General features: G+C 38.2%; 1 protein-coding gene across 1 annotated transcript; it reads right to left on the bottom strand.

Annotated features, from left to right (window-relative positions):
- Window positions 1-704: 704 nt before the first annotated feature.
- Window positions 705-21,465, bottom strand: fmr1 (fragile X messenger ribonucleoprotein 1). The gene is made up of 15 exons (XM_067518401.1): window positions 21,022-21,465; window positions 18,906-18,958; window positions 18,725-18,818; window positions 17,878-17,949; window positions 17,074-17,222; window positions 13,902-13,995; window positions 13,594-13,710; window positions 13,172-13,342; window positions 12,802-12,880; window positions 12,556-12,680; window positions 12,245-12,331; window positions 11,639-11,885; window positions 10,973-11,173; window positions 10,333-10,412; window positions 705-8,930 (listed from the first exon to the last, which is right to left on the bottom strand). The coding sequence occupies exons 1-15, from the start codon at window positions 21,070-21,072 to the stop codon at window positions 8,733-8,735; spliced, it is 1,818 nt and encodes a 605-aa protein (XP_067374502.1). The 5' UTR covers window positions 21,073-21,465; the 3' UTR covers window positions 705-8,732.
- Between the last annotated feature and the right edge of the window lie 2,022 nt (window positions 21,466-23,487).

Here is a 23,487-nt window from a genome sequence, read left to right as displayed (position 1 = left end):
TCCTGTTCAAGGCCACGGTGCTTTATCGTAAAAGCAGTACTTACATGGTATAGGGACTGATGTAAACACATTATAGCTGCACCAATGACTTTTTTTAGTATGTTAACAATGACTATGTGGGAAGGGACAGCAGTCACTAGTAGTGAAGAATCATTGACATTCTATTGTGTCTTTTAGCTTATTGTGTTGGTTGTATGTCCTGCAACATAACGATTCGGTTCATCCTTACTACACTTTTTAGCTTCGTCTCCAGCGGAAACTGAATGAATAAGAGAAGAATAAATCCACCTCTGTCTCAGCACCAGGCCTAAAGACAGACAAAGTTAGCAAATAAATAACGGGGACTATTATCAGCCACCGTCTGAAGTTGGTGGAGACCAAATGCAGAGCAAAATACAGAGTGAATAATGGAGCTGCATTACACTTTTCCTTCCAGGGAAATGAACCTTATCGGCCAATAAAAAGGTGAACATCGATGACGCAGGATCAGCACTGGGTGATAAAGGCTTCGGTCACTCCATGTGTTGCCTTACACTCTTGGCGTCTTTCATTTTTTATTTAGTACCAATAAAATTGCACCACTTTCCCAGAAGCCTCTATTGATCAGATTATATGATTATATAGATGCAATTAATACCTACATTTTAACCTTTAATTCTACAAAATAACATCCTAAAACACAAGAGTCAAAGACCCAGTGAATGTAGGAGGAAGATCAACCTTTATTTATTGAAACTGCTTGCATACAAAATATATTGCACTATAACCAGACATGTCAACCCAAACATCGTAAATGCTAGTAGTATGTACAAAAGAAAGAAAATGCTTAAAAGTGCACACAAGGTTTTACAGCTTTTTGACTATCCTGGATTAAGTATCTACAGAATCTCGGTGTGTCTTCACTTTCTGGCGCTCTACTGTTGAACAGCCCATAGTGTGTCTTGTTAGTATGTGTTGATGTTTTAGTCATTCTGCAAATAAATATACGCTGAAATCTGCTGTAGATGGTTTTGGGTCATCTTATCTCCAGATAATGTCACATCCCACCACGACTTGGCGCATAGCGAGGGACGGATGCAAAATAAGATTGTACTACAATTGTATTACAAGAACTGAACCTTTTGTTTTTTTTTTTTGCTAAACTAGAACACTTCAAATTCATGTGCCGTTATCATCATGTGTTTGCCGATAGAAACGCTCGTTCTTGTTCAAGGAGAATCTCTATTAGGATAGCGAGTCAAAAATCAGGGTTGGTGGACAAGGTCGTGTCTATATTTCACTTCCATGCTTGCAAAACAACGCGTGTGTTACAGCTTTTAAAAGTAAGAATTGGTGTTTCAGTCCAATACCTCGTTTTGGAGTTGAAAGAGAATAAACATCAATTTGTGTCAAAATGCAGATATATAAATCACTGGCATTCTTCTTCTGTAAACCATTGATTGATGAATAAAGAATACACTCTGTACAACAGAGAGAGCATCAAGAAAACCCAGCTGCTACCCTTAAACACACATTTCATGAGAAAAACACCCTACAACTATCACCATCTCTGTCAAAGTGGCAAAATGTAGTTTCTGTACCACATCATCAAGATTATTTAGTTTATTCTGTTATTAGAACAGATGCTAAATGTTTGTTTAAACATTGGTTGACAAAAGACAATATGGCTGAAAGATGACAAATTTCCGAGCTAATTTAATAGGAATGGCCTTGTACAGAAATACCGGTCCAAAAAAAATTACTTTTATCTGCCGAACGTACAACTTGCCAATCTTTTAATATAAAAAGTTTAAGGGAAATTAACATTGACCTTAAAAGAAGCATTACTCTCTCTCAAATCCACTTGACAGTTTGTGTAGTACCATTCATTACATTACGGAGTATAATGTTATAGCACTGCTCTAAAGTACTGGAAACAGAGAACTGCATTGAGGACAGCGTCACACCAAAACAACAAGTCAAGACAGTGCAAGTTGAATCATAAGAACAGTGTATCTGTAAACTGGGTGTCCTCAGCAGTGTTCTTCACAGAGTCATTTGGGATCCCCCTTGAATTACATCTTCCGGTGGTTATCCCATATGACACCTTACATCACCAGGATAAATCAAAATGTACACAGTGTGATATTGGGAAGAACATGCATGCATGCTGTTCCATCTCCTAAACACTGGTTTCAGATCCCAAATGGTTCCCGCTAAGGCTAACTAGGGAAAGGATTCCCCCCGCAACTTTTCCATTTGATCACATTTGCAATGGTCTCCACGGGTTTTTCCCTCTGCAGTCCACTATGATCTAGACTGTACACATCTTAATTAAGCTGTTTCCATTGCAGGTTTCAGGAAAACAGCAAGATTGATTATCAAAGTCACAACCAGTTAGTTAAGTAAAATCTCAATTGTAGAAATGCCTTCTTAGCACCAATTCATCAGTGACCCCCCAACTGGTCAGCATGCACCAGGTCCCCCTCTTTTTTTATTTATTTTTTTTTAAGTTTACATTATTCACTATAATACAAGCCTTGGTTTAGCATTACTATTTGTTAGTAATGCCCCCCTCCCCAAAAAAATTAAAAATAAAAACAGATCCAACCAAAGCATGAAAATGTAATTGAACTGCTGTTGTAGGATGGATTCCAGCAGTTACAAGTTCAACATCCACTCTAAACCTGGTGTCTGGAGGCACAGTAAAAATACACCAACAAGCAGGTTGAAGCACGGCTACAGATGCAGAGAATTTCATTGTGTCACAAGAGAGAGAGCTGATGTGAAGCTACAGTTGGAGCTTTGTACACTCAGTAACTGCTGCAGCCCAAAGGGTTTGTAAAACCAAATGCATCCAAACTGTTTTCTCTTTTCAGTTCAAAAGGAAATTGGGTTTTAGGACATATATCTCAACCCAAGCAACTTACTTGCAAACACCTTATGAGACACCAGGCAAAAAGGAACAAATTACACAAACTGCACTCATCATTACCCATCACTATGGTGACTGAAACAAATAATTAATAAGAATAATTAAATTCTAAGTGTTCTATACATAAAAGGCAACAAACTTCAGGGATCAATGTACAAGACATGCATTTTTTTTAAAAATCTAAAATAAAGGGAAAAAATCCACCATAAAACATAATTCACATAAGTTACACCAGTTAATGAACGTGGCAAACGTTTCCCAAGGCTAAACTGTGGTTACATTTTAGAAAATACAGAGTTAGGTTTAAAAAAAAAGTTATGAACTATAACTGCAATGTAAAAACAAGTTGCGGTTGTATTATATTAGCAGTTTGCCTCTTTCCTTTCCTCTGATCTCACTAAGACCAAAGCCACAGAAAGATTACAAATTAGCCCACTGACATATTAAAAGCATGAAGGTTCAGTTGTATTTAAAAAATGCAGGGCAAGTATTTAAATATACAGTGTACTGTAATATAAGCACCAGGACTAAATTTGGCCCCTTCTCCGTTGGTGGAAACACAGGTAGAAAAACAGGTTCCTGGTAACACATTGCTCAAAACCCATGTTAATTCAGTGCCCCTGCTGGTTATTTATTCTGATTTTTTTTTTTAACTGCATATCACAATTTTCCCCACTGACCTCAGAGCAGAACTTTGGTCATGTGATAACAGCTGGCTTTACGGAACAAATACGTAAACTGCGATGCAGTGATTCATGGTTGAAAGTCCGTGAAAAAGCTACAAAGTGATTTTTAGCGTAGATTTTTTTTTTAAATTTTATTTTGGATAACTTCTCTTTCCAAGATCTCAAATGTACTTTCATACTAATCCACTCTATTTTAATCATCAAATAATCAGCCCCTTCAAAAGTGGCCTTTAAAAGATGCTGCTTTCAATCAGTACAAATGGAGTCTAACAGTGACACGTTTTCACAGCATGAAAACAGAGATTCAAAATGCTTTTAAGTGCAAGAATAGGTTGAGAAATTTCTATGGACATCATGAAAAACTATTAAACTCTGATTTACGGTGGATTTTTCCCTGTTAGGTAAAAAAAAAAAAAAAACATTTTTAAAATGTAATGAAAAATGTAATGAAATGTAACATTAATTTCTGCAGCACATTTCAATATTAATGACAGCTGTGTGTGTGTGACTCAACCCTGATATTCTTTTTTACACATCATTAAGTTTATTATCAAGAAATCTAGCCGTTAACTGATATTAAACAGCAAAAAAAGAAGAAAATATCAAGGTAAGTGCACATTTAAAACAACAGTACAAATCTTTTCTAAGACAAATAATGACATTATATACAATATGTCACCCTCCCTTTCGTTGGTCATGTTTTCTCACAACACAAAGCAACCGTACACCGGTGATGCTCTATTGAAAATAAGACATTACTTTCGCTCGCACTGTTTGTTGACTGCTTTACAGATGCAGCACGGTTGCTGCAAGATCAGCAAGTGAAAGCAAAGGCCAGAAAAGATTAGGGAGCGAGAAAGACTTTCGAACAAAGCTTCCTTCAGTAAAAAGACTGTTTCATGATTCGTTCCTCATGTTATAAAAGCGTTTCTTTCTTTTGCTAAATGGTAAAAGTTCCTCATGTGTTGCTGACTTTTAAGTTGACAGTTGTCTCATCCACTGACAGAATATGTTAGTCATCACTGGCTACTCAGACTGAACTGAACACGAAGAAATGAGACAAAGTAACACTGATACAATTTACTTTCAATTAATTGTATGTATTTTTCTAACCCAAAGCTATTAAATGAAAGCGGTACACGCACTGCGAGACTGGTAAAGAAAAGACTTGGATTAACCTAACAGCTTTAACTGACATGTCAGTTGCCTCTTCGACAGGAAAAAGATATGAAAAATGAAATAGACAAGGTAATACCACTGTGCATCCTGCACTTTAAAAAGGAGAGTCAGCATGGAGAAATGACTATCACTGATGGGATCCAAGTGCCACTAAAATGAATGAACTGCACGTCTAACTGAAACTATTTCGATGATCAACTGAACCCGGTCACAAGCTAGAGGCATATGAATGCGATCTGTACACAGGTGGTTGGAGCAGGCAGTTTCCTTGTTAAACAAATTCACCCTCACAATCAAGACTCGAGCTAAGAGTTTTCGGGAAGCTCAGATATAATAACACAGAGTCAATTACGCAGAGAAAGATCCCGTCAGCCACAAACAAAGGCACGTCACTCAAAATACTGTGAGGTTTCTCTGAGGCATTTTCAGCTTTTTAGCAATACGATAGAAATTAATTTGTAACACATACATCAGCTCACATTACAAATTATTCTCCTAAGCTTTGTTTTTGCCAAACCTTTAATTTTTTTTTTTTCTTTGCGTCTGGCTAAAAGCTTAACCAGCCAATTGAAAAGATATTATATGCTACAGAGGTTGTTGATGTGTCGACATTTTGGGAAATGTCAAAGGACTCTAGACGGATTCATGTCCTTCCAAAGAGTGAAGTCAGATTGATGCCACTCTCATTTCTGTCAGCAGTAGGTCAGTTAACTTAGCACAAAAACTGAAAACAATTGGAAACTGCTGCCTTGAAGTTAATGCACCAAGACAAGAAATGCATATTTTTCACAACACCCTGTTAAACCACAACGGCAAGTTTTCTGTAAGAAAAAAAAAAAAAGAAAAGAAAAAAAAGAAAAACAATGTATAACATGATTGATGAAGGTTCTTATAGGTGGTTTTCATTAACTTTGGGCAAAGTTGTTGCTGTACACTATTAGTGTACAAGAACATTTGAACGAGTAGATTCTAACTTTCCAAGTACCTGATTCCCCATTAGTTGATAGCAACACTAAAACTAATCATCCTAGTATACTGCTGGATAATGAATCTGGTGTAATACAGTATTTGTGATACACCTACAAACCCAGGAAAAAACAACTTGAGAACCATTTTTTGTTTTACAGTGACCTCTCATTTGTCCAAACAACACGTTTGACTACGTCAGTGACTTCTCCAAAGCAGCTCGTTCAAGTAGCACAACTTTTCCCAACCAGGAAGAAATTAGCATACTAGACATAAATTAAACTTGTCTAAAGGCTTATGACTTCTCTTTTTTAATCATAGTCACAAATGATCAAATACCATTATTATCAGAGCCACTCTGAGTTCAGGAAAACAATTTGGTCACTTTAACATGCCAATAGTTGTATAGGCCTTCATTTTAAATAAACTGTATTTATCTTGTTAATGACATCACTAACAACCTTGCAGAACATTAATAAAGTGTCAAGAAACAGCAGGTTGTAACATCTCAAAATGAGAGCCTGAAGTCAACACATCGTTTTGTTCGGTGCCATTTTGAAATCTGACAAACTGCAGTGGTTAGACAAAAATCACTTTCAGGCATTTGATGATTGTCTGGTTCTTTTTTCTGTTTTCGTCTAAGTCGGAAAGTGGCAGGAGGTAAACAAGTCCACAAAATAAGCCAGACTGGGAAAAAAATAAAATAAAATACAAAATCTGAATCCTGTCCTATCCTAGTTATCGCAGAAGTGCTGTGCCTCACCAGAAACGTCCTAATGCATAGCTGATCCCAAAATGAATTACTCATGTCAAGACACACTAATGAACTGTACGTAAGAATAAGAGAAAAGACAGAGAAGGGGCGTTAAACAGGTTTAAAGTATTAAAAAACTAGATGTATTCAGAGTGGGCCAAATGGAACAGAAGTATTAATCTAAGGCACAAAGAAAAAGGCAAGAGCCTTATCATAACGTAGAGTCAGAAAGTGGCAAAAGACTGGAAAATAAAATGTAGCTCTATGACTGTTAACACCACAGAGGATTTGACTAAGGAGACTTACAGATGAACAGCCTGTGACATGAAACCTGACTTTCACCTAAAGAAAAAAAAATTAACAGAAAAGTTAAAAGAACATTTCCATGTTCAGAGAACATCACCGGCTATAGTGGTTCCTATAGTTATTACAACAGACACCCTCTTCGAGCCTGTCATTTACAAAATGAGGCCAACACAAAATAACATCAGATTATTACACAAAACGAACACCATATTTTTATTTTGTCAAGGTATGATTCAAAAATATGTAGTTTCTTCCACATTAATAACACAAGAAACATGGTTTCTAACCGCAAAAACAAAATGTTATTCATAAATTAAAGAAGAGCCCAGGTGATCAGGAGTTCTACAGTCGCGATGTTGCCATAATTAATCCTGCAGCCAGATCATAAAAGCAGAAGTTACTGTGCTAAGTTAACTGGCATCCATCCACCCACAGCCTGTTAAATTTAAGAGACAGGAAATAACCAAAAATAAGTCAGTGTAAGTGGTGTCTGTGTAATATCCAACTGCTAAGGCTGAAAGGCTCTTATCAGTCCGGTAGCGTATGTAAATTCCTTATCAATGAGATCGATGAGTAGTGGGTGAACAGTAACCCAAGCTTCTCACTGCTGTTGAGAACCACATGTGGCAATGAAGTCTAATGAGTGTCAGGACATGTTGAATTCTCTGTGCCACAAACTTTCATTCATGACATCTTTCAACACCTTATTCAAGAGTCACTGTTTATTTTCTTTTTTTTAAACAGCTACATACCTAGATGTCTTATGTTTTCAATTTTATAAACATTTATTGCAACATTTTAATGGAGTTTGCGATTCACTGTCACAACTGTATGTATGTTTTTTTTTTTGTGCGATTTCTTTAAGAGACACAGTTTGTTCTGTGAGAAATTCCCAGGACAACAGTTTATAATACTGTGGGAGCGGCTTCTACATATGCCTCAATAAGTGCTTTTAAACGGGTAATTTGCATAAAAGTTTGCCTCCAATTTCTATCGGTACATATTAACTGTTTGGAATTTATGCTCGGTCTCACAGGCAAAGAGACTGGAGGAAGTTTATACTGCCATCAGGTGACAAAGCAAATATGACATCAGTGAAGAGTTTACAGTTTGTTGACTCAAGAACTCCTCACATCATTTCACTACTGGGATAAACAATGCTCATACATGTTCAGATTTCAGGAAACAGGAAACAGACAGTCTAAAGTCAAAGAAAGGGTTTGACTTGATTAGAAAACATCGACCGCTCTCCCAGCCTGAATTCCCAACGCTTCGCCAATTTCTTATATACACAAGAATTTATCCTGGTCTCATCTGAGCCTTCTCAAAAAGATTTTGTATTTTGCAATATTTCAATTAATTTGAAAAGTCTCACTGTAAATTCATTTAAAAGATGCTCAGTAACTCCATCGCTTAGTATAGTCAGGTACTAAATGCAATGCTGTATTGCAGTGGATTCCCAAGTTTTGGATTTTTGAGCTTAAGGCTCAGTTTCTTCTGTTATGTATTGTCAACCAATGATCTCCTTGATTTGTCTGACTCATGTCTTTCTTAAGTGAGAAAAAAGAAAAAAAAAATCAGTTTTGGAGGTTTGAGCTTTAGTAAACCCCTCCTCTTCTTTTTCATTCGTCCAAAAAAAAAAAAGAACAGTTTCTTTTAGTTTCTTTTAGTTCTAATTCAGGGCAGGACCCAAAAAGACCAAAGCAGAGCAGTACGCTCAGACACCACACCAGAAGATGCCTGTTCACCTCTGGCCTATAACTTCACTACATTAAACTTCCAAGCTGATGAGATTTGTGTATTCATGTGGTTGACAAAGACTGAAAGAAAGATCTGGAGAGAATCTACAATGGTTTATAGGGAGTCGTGTTTGTTTCTGAATGTGTGTATGTGTCTGTTTGAGTGAGCAGGTCCTCCAGTGGCCTATTTACGACACTCCGTTCACCAGCGGAGAAGCATCCGGTTTGTCCTTCTTCATCCCTCTGTCTCTGATCGGTCTCTGGTGGTGATGGCGTAGCGGGCCCTCTCCGCTGGCAGTGATGCCACCCTGGGTTAAGGAGGGCACCCCTGCTCGCCCCCCCGATGAGTGCTGCACGCTGCGCTCGTTGTTGCCGTCCACACGGATCTGAAGGACGAGAAGAAAGAACACGTGTTCAACTGCTTTTTAAAACAAATTAGGCACCTAACAATTATTTTAAGTCAATTAATTTATTTTTTTATTATCAATAAAGATTATTTTCTCATTAAGCTCTTTTTTATTTTTCAATTAATAATAATTTACTAAAAATAAGAGCATGACATATGGTTATACCAAGCAGGATCTGATATTTGGAGTAATTAATTAGCCGGCAACTTCACGTTATAAAACTGTTATTATTACCTGTTAATTATAACTTATCATTTAGTCAACACCAATAGCTCCCTGAGTTTGAACATAAACTAAACATTATCACCTTCATGGAGGAGGATTTACTGCAGGTCTGTCGGGATAGATAAAGTTTGCGTGAGTGAGTATTTAAAAAAAAAAATCTACAACAGCAAAGTCACCACGTAGACCTAGGAATATTGCATTCATCAAATTAAAACTGGTGAAATCCGACTGAATAATATCAAAATATAAACTGCATAAAGTTCAAGAAGAATGAAAATGAAATCAGTCCCCATCACTGATCCCTGGGACTCCCTGCTGACAGGGTCCTGCCTGGTTTGGGACTGTGACCGTCTCAGCGTCCTCCAAATCCTGTGGTACATTAGGTTGAACAGTGCAGCACCTCCAGCTTCTAATAACTTAGCTTCAGGTGTATGTAAGCTAACGTGTCCGTAGAAGTAAGTGATTAACCAATAGGCTTGTTGTGGGGAACACATGACAGTGGACAGGGAACTCAGAGCACAGCTGAAATTGTCGCTTCTCTGCATTCATGATTGTTTAACAAGTGTTCCAATAATGTAATAATGTAATTGAATTGTTAATTATTAACTCTTGTAGATCATTAAATTGCAGAATGTTTTTATGCTGGTACCTGAACGAGTACTGATGTTGTCCAGTAGAGTGAAGGAGTAGGTTTGATTTTACCTGAGCTGTCTGCTCCCTCTCTGCTGCAGAGATGCATCATCACATAACTCTACCTATTTACGTCATCAATTGCACTGACATGTTGCCGCACCCTTAATGCAAATTAAGGGTGGGGCATGGTTAATAGTGCCAGATGGGCGGTTCTGAGTATTTTAAACACTGCTGATTTACTGGAATTTAAACACACAAACATGCCGAGGGTGGCAACTCTCCGGGCAAAAATGTCGTTGATGCGAGACGGCTGGTCGACATAAGTTGTAAGTCAACGACTCGTAACAACCGATGTGGTTATCGAGAAGCATCTTCAGGTCTCTCCACAAACGTTTTATTGTTAGTCTGATCTTCAAATGACTGAATTTGCTAACAGTTTGTCAAATTTGGCGAGTCGAAAAGAACTGGTAAGAATTAAGGATGCTACAAAGTAAATGTTTTCAAAGGTGGATGTTAGCGTTACCTGTAGGGTGTCTTCTTGCACTCTTGTCTTGGGGTCTCTGACATGACGAGGTCTTTGGTCACTCCACTGCATTTCTTCACCTAAACCAATATTTGATTACATTCAAACTTTTGGAAAATGTGGAATCAAAAGGCAAAGATTACATCGCTGACAGAGATAAAAGGTTTCAGCTATACAATTTAAGTCTACAAATTTAAATACATTTATGCGCGTCACAATTAGATTTATGTCAGCAGAAATTAATCTTTCAACATAAATGGGGGATCTCCCTGAAACCGTCATAACAAAAATATATTAGACAGGCAGTCTGTAGGGATCTCATTATTTGATTTATTCAAAAACTTGAGGCTTTAATTTCCCCAAAAGCATCTCAAATAATATTGTTTCTCAATTCACCATGAACTAATTTCTTGCACTTTTTCTCTTGCTTTTCCACTGCTTGAATAAAAGATAATCTCCATTTATTATATTCAAAATTAACATCATCTCCAGTCAAATAACAAAAAATGATAAAACAGCTTCTCCTCTGATAACATTTGCCTCCCGACACCGTGTACAAATAACGATGCTCTAAAAATATTCTGCTGAGGGAAACCTTAAATAATTTAAGCAATGGCAGAGAGTTATCATTTTTACCAACCTTTATACCCTCCTCCTCCTCTTCCTCTTCCTCCTCGTCCCCTCAGTCCCCCACCACCTGCTCTCCTCCTCCCATCTGTCCGTCTGGGCAGGGTCCCGCCTCCTGTCATCAGGTCCTCAGTTGGGGCCAACGACCAGTCACTGAGCTCGTCTCTGTGGTCTGACTCAGTCTCTGAAGCGTTGGATGCCTCCGAGTTGGTGCCTGTGGGACAGAGACCACCAGTCACACCTTCTTTAAACTGCTTTGGATGCCCAACGAAATGTTTTGATTAATGTTTCATAAAATTGTTGCCCATGTAAGGGACTTCATATACGTGTGTGATGGGTCATATTTTACCCTGTAATGCAGCCACTGAGCACAAAAAGTGAAGTAATTACCACTAATCAAAAGCGGCTGAAAATATCCTCAATCTATGCGAGAGAATCAGCTCTTCTGCTTAGTCATTGTGCCTTTTACATCCAAATCAACAAGAGAGCTCTTGCAGTCAAGAGCTCAGTGTTAAGAGGCAAAAACTCGAAATGAGTATTTTGTATTACAGCTTCGGGTAATCTAGTTTGTCTTGTATCTGTACGAGCATAATATTCCCAAAGGATGTTATGAGCATTATTGTTTTAACAAGTGTGAGTAAATCCACAGGTGTGTCAGGGTTTAAGCCTTTCATTGTACCTGAGGCAAAAGCCGCCCCTCCTCTTCGCCCCCGTCCACCTCTTCCTCCAACTCCTGTGTAGGGCTTTCCCCCACCACCTCCTCCTGCTCCTCTCCCCATCCCCAGCCCCATGCCATTGTCCAACACATAGGTTTTGTCTTTGGGGTTTCGAGGCCCTGTCCCACCTCCTCCACCTCCACCTCCCCCTCCTATCTGTCTTAGCTGCTCGTCAATTTGAAGACGCTCGAGACGAAGCTGATCCACCTCCTGTGGACATGATAAGTTGGAATAACAGTAGGTTTATATGTTTTCAGTCATGGTGGTTTTCAGTGTTATTTGTAACATTATAATTACACATAACACAGAAACCTGTAAACAGTGTTTTTTTAAATCCTATACATTTTTATTCCATTTAAAAGCAATTTTGGATCAACTTCAACATCAAGTAAAATTTGAATCCATTTCCAAAATGTGTAATAATACGGCCTTTAGTTTATTTCTTTAACTTAGTAATTGATAAAGGGTAAATTGATGTTACCTGACAATCTGGGATGAGGATCTGTCTAAAGCTAAAACTTCGGCTGCAAGATTTAATGCAAGATGTAATGACTGGTGAATACACAAACCTTAAGGTAGTTGAGGTGGTAATCCAGCAGTACAGTAGCATTGGAGATGCTTTCCTTGGTCCCCACAAATACAAAGGGCACCATTCCCTGTGAGGGTTATGAAACACCAAAGTCAGTGATTAGCATGCTATCACATGTTGGAACCAGGCCTTAATGATCATTTATTACGCAGCAACGTACTGCTCCTTACTAAACACCATCGTACTATCATGCACTTTGAAATACCTAGTCTGACATCCTAAACCAATAAAGAAAAAAATTAATCAAACACTTTTGACGTCAGATTTAATCAATATTTCTTTGCCCCTGACCTCGTCTGCTGTTGCTGCGGCTGCTGGGGGCTTCTTGTCATTCTCAGGCTCAATGCGAACCCGCACCACACCAGACTTATCAACCACTTCCTGAATTAGTTTACCGTTCTTGCCAATCACCTTCCCTGTAATAACAACAACAATATTAACGACAGCCTGCTTAGACTTAAAAGTTTATGTTATCTGGCTAATCCTTAAATTCAATTTACTGTATGAATAATCTCAACATCACACCAATTTTCTCACCTACTAAGTTCCGGGGAACTTTGATAACATCTTCAGAAAACTCCAGGAAACTTCGAGCAATACGGACAGCATCCTGGTCCTTCACAAACACACACAAAATAAAAGTGACATCTGTCACTTCAGATGTTTTATTAAGTCAGGTTTCATTTTAACAGAAATATTTACTTAGCAGGAGGCTTTAAAAGTGTCTAGACTATATTATTACACACCAATCAGCCTCAACAGATTACAAGCAAAAGGTGGTTTTAATGTTGTGGCTGATGCGTGTCACGGAAGGTGACTGTTTAGGCCTGCGCAGATAGATCCAAACATAAGAAAGTGTTCATCGAGAACAGAGTCAGTTCATCTGCATATAAGTTCGGCATCCTACCTCTCCATATATGTGAAAGGTGCACGTTTCTTCATCCAGGTCGATATTAGTGACTCCAGGGACTTTACGAGCTTGCTGAATGTTGGCTCCATGGGTCCCAATGGCAAGACCCATTAAATCATCCCGAACTGCAAACTGTTCATGAAACCGTGATGCCAGCTGCCTGGAACTCTATAGAAGCACGCACGCACACACACACACACACACACACACACACACACACTACTTAATCAGTCTGACAACAAAGCAAGTAGGAATTGTGTGATGAAAATTTAAAAAAAAAAAATTTTTTTGATGAAAATCTAACCTATTATCATTTTAACAGTAAAATTATCAAATGACATATTCATCACCACATATACACTTGAAGCTGCAGTTATCGTGGGACTAATGTGTGTGTGTTTGTGTGTGTAAATGTCTACCTCCAGTTGTCTGCTGGCCTCTTCATTTCTCAGCATGAGAGACAGTTTGGTGCGGAGGCTCCTGAAGTGCATGTCGCTCATCATATTGGCTCGCTTTGTTGTGACCTCATTCACCGACTACAAGAACAATCAAAGTTTATTTCACATACTCAAGAGACTATGAAATATGTTGGAGAAAGAAATTATTTACAAATGATGTGGCAGGTAATATAAGTCGATGAACAAAGGGTTGAAATGTATATATAAAATGTCAATTTAGTGAGTGACAGAAGAGTCTCTGTGTTCTTTAGTTATAAGTTTTAACCAACCAAGATGACCAGCTGCTTTTTCTCTGAGTCGTAGGTTACACTGAATGCTCCCACAGCCTTCTTAAAGTCTTTGTGTGCCGATTCCTTGGAGCACCTATCAACACAGAGTTAAACATATCATTAAAAAAAATCTAATTATTTTATATTCTTAAAAAAAAAAAAAAAACTGAGAAAAACAGTGGCTTCTGAAAATATTCAGACTCCTCGCACACTTTTTGTTGTAGACTTATTTTTAAATCGATTTGCCTTTTATCACTCATCAATGTACACTCCCAAAGGTTAGGAATGAATGTCATTTCTCTGTTACAAATAGTTTAACCACACTCATGAACCACACCTTTTAATGTAATGTGGTTTCATGTGTTATGTACATTTCCTGAAGAAAATAGAACACAGATGCTGCTAACGTTGGTGTACTTTTATTGCAAGCATTAACATTAGCATGTGTGAATTACAGATGTAAACAGTGTGACACGGATTGTCTTAGTGTTTTTACAGTCTATGGCTTTACTAAGGCTCCTCAGAAAAATATACTATCCATTTGGCTAAAATAATGTATAAAAGGTGCTAAAAGGTTGTCTTATTTCATCCGGAGGTTTTTTAACCCCGACCTTTTATTAGTTTATTGGGGGGAGCTTGAAAACAAGGGAGTACTTGAAAATGAGGGTCAGTGGTATAAACTATGAATTGGGATTGAGCCTAAATCGCAGCAGCAAGTGCACAAACAAAACTCAATGTGTTTTGTGTACTGTGCAAAACTATTACATAATTAAAACTTAAGGAAGTAGCTGCTATTTAACAAAGGTGCCAAAAATGTCTACGACATTGATTGACAAGAAAATCCAATACGCCACACATTACAGTGCACAAGAAATAAAGGGCTCTGAATACTTTCTGAAGCAACAGTCTGTGTGCACACACGAATTACAGACACAGATTAGTGCCTCTGCAGCTTTTTCAGCCTTTCTTGACCATGATGCAATGGTTTATGCACAGCCCAATCATACTCATTCTGAGTGAGGGTTAGGGTTGATCCTTTCAAATTTTAAGTTTATTTTTATTATCTTGTTTGTTGATGTAACAAAGTGGTGGACACTAATGGACAAAGCCATGTTATTCGGGCCATTTTGTTCTCTGTATCTGTAAAACTGTGTCATTTTGAACATGAATTTTAGAAAAAGTGAGAGCACTAACTTAAGTGCTGCATTGTTCTACTGATAATAATGTGTTTCTTTATACTGTGTTCTCTCACACAGATGCAGCTACACATGAGCAGACAATAAAGTTGTATCCTATTGATAACTGGCCATCTAATGTATGATGGTGCAGCAGTTACTGCAAATGCTTAAGTGCTATAAAACTGAAATACTCTTTAGCAATGTCCCGATACCACTTTTTCCCAGACTGGGTTCAAGTACTCCCACATCAGTACTAAAATGTAATGCTGATACTATAAAAGACTGCATAGTAAAATCCTTATCAAACAACTAAGCAGTTAAGCTGATAAAAGACACTTGGCAAACACTGCTGACCCAAATAGCAGGAGTGAAGCTAAAGTTGGGGACACACCTGAAGAATAGCTAAAACTTTCAAAACTCACTGTTCACACTTAAATACTGTTTTAACCAATGGTCACAGTTTTCTAGTCTTAGACAGTCTGGAAGAATCACAGAACTTTCAGAAAAACCTGCACAAGCCATGAGACTAGACATTGCATTGTATTTTCTAAATTATAAACCATATATAGACTCTCTACTGGTCACTTGCCAGCCTACTTCTAGCTCGTTTTTTTGTGCTGTTCATCAGCCGGATCGACATAAATTATGTGAATCACCATAACGTCACGAGAAGTCTTGTGCATGTGAAGTTGACCTCAAATGGTGCTAGGAAATGTAGACTAGATACATTAGGGGAAATGGCTAACCAACATACAAATGAACAGTTATCCTTTAGAGCAGCAAATTGTAGAAAGCTTTACTTCTGTCATCATCACATATCCTAAAATATCTCTAGCACTGACATTCTCAACCTACCTGCTTAAACAATGTGAGGTTAGTAAAAAATGGTATCAATGCCATATCAGACAAGCTTTTGATCTTAAAATGCAATGGTTTTTTTGTTTTTACAAGTAGTTTCTTCCATTTATTTTCAGCTGGCAAGCACTGATTCCAGATGATTAATGAATGCGATGAGCTGTATTTTCTGGATACACCGTTTCCCCTAGAAGATATTTTCAGAGACAGTGGCAAGAGGATAATGGGGATTTTGCATGCATGCGCTAAAACTTTTTATTTAGTTACAGTGCAATGCAGGATTTTGCTTGCTAATTTCCATGTAAAGATCAAGTAAAAACCCAATTACTTCACAAAAGAAGAAGTTAGAGGAAAGAACCTTTAAAAAAAAACAAGACACGTTAATTAAAAAGAAATCCACATTTGAAATATAAAAAATAAAACTGTAATAACATCTCAAGTTGGTGCAAATTGCACGGCTCTTTGCTGCACTTAATTTTTTGGGGGCAAAAATAAATAACTAAAAGAAAGAAAAAAATGTCATGGCATCATTGTCCATTTATTGATGCAGGCTACAAAATCCTCTCCTTGCATCCTGTTCCAGAGGTCTCTTTTCACTGACTAAATAAAAAGATGTCTCTTTGTTTAGTAAATTTGAAATACTGGGGATTGATTTAAATTGCTAAAACCAATCGTGACTTTTACATTAAAACTTTGTTTTCTATGAGATCACAGAAACCCTTGGCAGTCTGATATAACCACAGACTATATTCGGGGGTCTTTAACTACTCTGGGTCCCAGCTGGATTTTCTATGTTTGATTCAACTCCAGCTTGTGTTTGACACCCAGTCTGTCTACCTGTGTGAAGAGTCAGTGAACCTTGATATAGGTATAAAATTCATTCAAAGCAGTTTCATGTATTCCTGGGTTTGTTTGTTTTTCTTACCAGAGCTTTTTCTTTTTCTTACCAGATCAGATTGAAACAGGGAGTAGACACAGAGAGAGGCTGCTGACAGAGATTCCCCAATGCAAATGATTATTTACAAATAAGTGTGTATTGGTACCATATTGTTGGCATGGGGATGCACCATGGCTGAACTACAGTGGAAACAATGGAATATAAAAATCTGTGACTGCATGTGTGTATATATGAAACTTACATCTGCCGTAGGTCCTCTGGTACATCCAGCCGGATCTTGATAAAGGTGGTTTTGGAGGCGGGTTTATTTGGATTGACCGGCCGTAACCGCTCCAGCGTCACTATTTCGTTTAACGTAGCATCACATGCAGCGTACTCTATTACATAAAACTAAAGACACAGACAGACAAAAGTAGCATAGGAATGACCCAGTGCTGTAAAAACAAAATGTGGGAGTAAAAAGTTGAGAAAAAGTAACAATATTTGGCTTAAGAATTATCATTTGAAAATTCTAGAAAGAGAAAAAGAGAATGAGAGGGAGAAAACAGTAGATGAGATTAAGCATGAAACCGGACCAGAGTTTAGCCTAAATTCAATCCACTACTCTTCACTTGTTTAGTAGCTGAAAGTCACATTATCTCCTACCATTATTGGGCTATAGCTCCGTTGGCAGAGCAGTCGTCCACAAATTACAGGGTCACTGGTTCAACTCCAGGTCTTCCTGGCTACAAGTTGAAGTGCCCCTGGCCAAGACACTGAACCCCACAGTTGTCTCCAGTGTCTGTTGCTTGCATGCAAGTCACTTTGTATGAAAGCGTCTGCTAAACGACTAATTGTAATTGCAATAAAAAAGCTCTAGCTTCCAGAGAAAGTGAGTTTATGTTGGAAGATTATCGACACTGAGCCACTTTAAGAATTCATAGGTAAATTATGTTTTAAATCATACATTTGGGCTTTTCAATAATGTAGAACTCAATTGCATACACAGCTCTGGACTGTACACTAAGTGTTAATGACCCTAAAGAGTATGTAGACTGAACCTTACCTCTCCTTTGACCATGCGAACCTTGGCCAGCCACCATCCACATGGCTCCTTGTCGTTAGCCCTGGAATATACCTGGCAGGACAGAGTCATTTTCCACATATTACACACATTGTAGATGAATAAACGTATCAGGCACAAGCAAATGTGCAGCACATATGAACACAAATAAGTTAATTTCCTAAATTTTTTTTTATTAACTTTGCATCTCCAACTTATTAAAAACACAAAATGAATGATTTTCTCATAAAACAATTGTAATGAAGTGAGCAAATGCAATTTCCCCAGTGTTCTTCACTGCGGAAAATAAAAAAAAAACAAAAATGTATGAGTGCTAATTTTGAAAGGTAACAAATGCAAAATACAAAATAATAAAATTAGGAATGCTGTATACCTGTATGTGTAAAAGGTCAACTTGCAACACACTGTATGTTTGTTTTCTCCAAAAGGATTTTTGACTAATCTGCAGCAGCATAATCTGCAATTCCCATGTTTTTCTCTCAATTTTCCCGATTTAACTTTGTAGTGAAAGGTTGCTGTCAGAATGAAAGCAGAATTTTACTTGTGGGCCAGTCTGTCTCAAGCTGCAAGGGTAAATCTGTTTTATATTCAATTATATTTCTTGGCAAACCCCTTACTTATTATATAGCCTATGCAGATAATCAGTAGGTCATCTTTGCTGCATTAACACAGCCAGTGGAACTTGTAATAATAGTGACCATAGTAGTCATAGTACATGTAGTCTACGACAGTGTGGCAATCTGCACAATAATTCAGTGAATGTACTAACAATATTTTTTTAAATCTTTGATGTCTGATGGCAACTTTGAAGATATTGCACCAGTCCTACCTCGACCTCATCACTCTCATTTATGTCTTTGCAGAACCCTGTTGGAGGAGGAAAACGTACATCCTGAAAAGGGATCTGGCGCTCCGGCTGCCAGCTGCAACAGAGAAACACACACTAAAACTAAGCATGAATGGGCGACAGTACATTACTTTTTCTGTGCATGTCGATCTGCATTACTCACTTGTTTTCAAATGCCACAGTGACTGATCCTTCGTGAACATCCTTTACAAAGGCCTACAAGAATTACACAAGTTACTATTTAATTTGACAAACCTGTATAAATGATTACATGTATAGTATGATTACAGCTTTCTACTCGGCTTCAAGCATGTAAAAGGGCAACGATTCAGCTACCCAAGCCAAAGCCAACGCCAAAGCTGTTAACATCCAAACAACCACAGTTGCTTTACATTAATTTTTTTTACATAAATCAATAGTGAAAACTCTGATTGCACCACACAGTCCTGCATCCATAAGTATTACAAGTAGGACATGCAATGCCTAGGAGGAAAAGAGATAGAGACTAGCCTGTGGGTAGCATTTGCCTGGCGAAGTAACAGTCAAAAATGGATGTTTAAAATCCTCAAAAACTTAGGGAAAGTTTTTTATTTGTGCTAACAATATGAACTCCTTGAACCATAACCAAATCCTTAAACAATTTGGTCAATTATAGAAACAAAAGATACTATAACACCATGTGCTCACAATTATCTTCAATGTGTATAGCATTATTGTAAAGTATTGCATACTTTTTCTAAAATGTTAAAAACTAAAAGGCATTCAATATTGACAGATTTCAGACGTGCCTGTTTCCGGAATACAATAAGTAATAACAAATATTACCATAATAAAACATTTAACTACGAATTGGGTAGTCAACCAAGACTATCACTGTCATTCAAAAAGTTAAAAACTTATTTCAATGTTAAGTCTCTCAAACTTTTTAAACTCAAGTCTCTAATTTGCACTGATGAACAACACAATTGGCTCTTTAGGCACTAAAGCATGTACAAAATTTAGGGTTTGCTTGATTTACTAGGATGTTTGTAGGTATTGTAAAAAAATCATTTGGTCGAGTACCATACCCAGCTGGTTTTCCACCTTTCAATATTTAACGACAGGTACATTAAATTAAACCAAAGTAACTGCTTCACCGTACATTAAAAACATATCAACTGACATTGAGCGCAATTTGACGAGTCTGCACTGTTTACACAGTCCAGAGAAATAAAGGCTTGGAGATTCTGCTGTACATCTCAAGACTGTTTAAGACTGTTGTCATACAACATCAAAATCCAACACTAAGAAAACACAACGTTCTATTGCTTTAGTGCTTTTACTCTAGACTACTTCAGTATGATTTTTATTATTATTATATCATTTGGATTCAGCAAAACTGAATGTAGTTATGGGGCGGCTGTAGCTCAGTTGGCAAGGCACTCATCTACGGACCAAAGGGTCAGTAGTTTGATTCCTGGTCCCCCCTGGCTATGTGTCAGTGTCCTTGGGTAAGACAATGAATGCCAAGTTGTTCCTGGCCTGTCAGGTGAGCACCTTCCATGGCAGCCACCACCGTCAGTGTGTGTGTGTGAATGAGAAGCAACATTGTAAAGCGCTCTGGATAAAAGCGCTATATAAGTGACAGTTTACCACGTTACTTACAGAGTATTTTTCCAATGTAATACTGAATTTCTTCCTCTGCTGATAAAAGCAAAGCTGGGAGAAACCTCTATATCAGTATGTACCTAATTATATATGAGCAAGGCTTCTGTCTTCTCAGTCTCTGTTAACTTATATAATAAAAAACACCAAATGCACACTCCCAAAATCTTGCATCCCACTTGTTGAGTTGTCTTCAAAAAATACTCTCAACCATCAACAGCCTTGATCAAACTAGTACCACCTGGCCACTGGTTGAATGCAGGTAATAGAAAACAACATCCAAACTTGCTGTTGCCTTACTAAATTGCTTTAGGTAACAAAAAGCATATGGGCACGTTTGTTATCAGCAACCACCTTGACACCACACAGACCATCACAGTTACGATTAAATCACGTCGAGATTCCCAGCATCACTACGAATGCACTGGTTTACCACCGATATTATCACCAGCAACTCAATAATTGGACTAGCAGCACTGAGCCTCCAGCAGCAGCCTAGCGTTAGCTTTGTTTACAGCTGGACGGAAGCACTAAGGCCCGTATATACAAACAGATATCGCCTTGCTAGTTAGTGTAACGTTTATGCATGGTGATGCAATTGGTATAATAAAGCTCAACAAAAGCCAGTGACTTACCTTATAAAAGGCCCCACTTGGTTCTCTCACTTCCACGAGTAGTTCATCCATGACGCAAGTTACTACAGCTCGCTAGCAAGCTAACTACCGTGAGTTAGTAGTAGCTAGCTTTAAGCTAGCTAGCTGGCTAGCCCGCCGCTAGCCAAGGTAAGATTTGCTTTCGCTGACTTCGCTAGCTAGCCCAAATATCTCGCCCACTGGATGCAAGAAGAGGCCACGAAAACTGTGTGTGGACCAATTATTTCTTCCCGTTATGCACGGTCTATGAATCTCGCGTTTGACTCTTGCAGGTTTTCTGTTCCGAATGTGTAAGAAATCACAGGCGAAGCATGCAGCTAGCCACACTAGCTCGTAGTAAGTAGTTTAGTTAATGTGTGATTAGTGAAGCAGCTATTGCTGGTTGCATCTCTCCATGTGACGTCGCCGCCTCTCTTCCTCTACTGAAATCTGAGGGTGCTCGCGCTCATCTAAACCTTTTGCTGCTCTCCACAGGTAATAAATAGGAATTCACACAGGACGATATATTTATTTTTGTATTTTATTTATTTTTTTTGTCCTTCCGGCACTGCACAGCTGGGGATGGGGTGTTGGGGGTTCAGTGTCGACATATAGCCAGGCTCGAACAACTGACCCTATGGTCCGTGGACGACCTAGTTATACAGAACTTTTTCGTTTTATCAATTGGAATTAACGTCACCCCATTTCAGACAGAAGTCAAAGCAGATATTATACAGTCAGTTAACTGTTAATAAGTCTCAGCCCTGAGACTGTGGACATATTATCTCAAAGCCATCTGCTCATATTCATTCACACCCTTTTCCCCTTAATTTACAGATTCAGTAAAAACACGTTTTTAGCTTTCGGGGGGGCAAACGCTGATTTACTTTATTTTTAAATGTTAACTGGGTTCTCTTGACATGTTAAATGTTGAAGTGCCCCCCCAATCACCCACCCAACCACGGTAGAAAACAAATATTACCAAAGAGCATCATCAGTTTTCAGACCCTAGGACAGCAACAATCGGCCTGATTGTTGCTGTCCTAGGGGCTTTTATTTTTGTATTCTTTAATTTCCCACCATAATGGAGCTTTTATGCAACCCAAAATCAAAGCATGTATTGCCATTTGCACAGTGAGGAAAACATGTTCCCCTGCACAACAAAATTGTTCCTTTGCTGTCCACAGTAAATGGCAAATACAGTACAAGCAGTTAAAAGAAAAAAATATAAACTAGATAATACTAGTAGTAAAGTAAGAAAAGTAAAAAAAGCTGAGAAAAAGTAAAGTAAGCTGAGAACACACCCAGCATTTTTAATAGTAATTCTTGAGGTCATATTGGGAAAATTCTGTATATGAAGGGAGGTCGATCAAAATGATTTTACGGTCAGAGACACCCAGGTTCGTATACTTGGAGATTAGAGATGGGGATAGAGTCGCTAATGACTGAGTCGAGGATGTGGAACTTACTATGAGTCAACATTGTGCTTCAGGTTTAAGAAGTCCAGCAGTTCTAAGAACTCAACAGGGGGGGGGGGAGGGGGGGGGAGGGGGGCCTCAGTTTTATGCCAGGTCTCAGTCAGACAGATAATATCCCTCCCCTTCTCCAAAATGTGATTGTGGATCAAACAGGATTTATTTGACAGGGACTGGGCGTTAAAAAGTTACACTTCAGTCATGGAACTTGCGCAGCACTGCTGTAGAGTCGGTTCTTGGGGGATGTAAGCAGCAGCCAAAAACACAGCATTAAATTCCCTTGGTAGATAATAGGGACAGCGTTTCAGCAATAAAAACTCCTATGTGAGGTAATGTAATGTGAAATTATATTGTTAAGTCAAGTTTGAATTCAATTTGAAATAGCAAAACACATCAGATTGAACTGTAAAAATGTTCTGTAACCAATGTGCAGCTGTGGTACTTCATTGGCAGATCTGCCGAGTCAATAACCATAGAGCATTTATTCAAACAAAACACATTTTACTTCTCTTTTTCTCTGTCACACTCTCAGGACTAAACAGTCCCTTATCTGCTCTTTCCATTAATGTCAGACATGGTCTGCGAGAGAATTAAATTTTCAGGAGCAGCCACATTTCGGAAAAAAGGGAAAGATGAAGACAGAAAAACAGACAGACAGTTGCAAATAGAGTGAGATATAGAGACAGTACTAAGGTCACAGATACGTGAAATCTGAGACACGCATCAACGGACTTAAAGGAATAAACTATAGAAAGATTAGTACAGAAATAGAATTAGAATAGAGGGCAGCAGTGACAAATGACGGGTGAAATAAGATACAACCACAGAAAAACCGACATGAAATCTGTTCCTCTGTGTGGGGGAGACAGGCTCTAACCATAAATACCTTCATCAGGAAAGTATGCACAAACAGACACCTCAAGTGCACAAAATCACAAAAGATTGTTTTTAAAAAGAAGTTTTTAGTGTGAACTTGTGTTTAGTTCCTTCAGGA

This window comes from Channa argus, chromosome 10 (assembly GCF_033026475.1).
Source record: "Channa argus isolate prfri chromosome 10, Channa argus male v1.0, whole genome shotgun sequence".
NCBI lineage: Eukaryota > Metazoa > Chordata > Actinopteri > Anabantiformes > Channidae > Channa > Channa argus.
The sequence above is the reverse complement of the archived record's forward strand: the minus strand, read 5'-3'. Positions and strand labels throughout refer to the sequence as shown.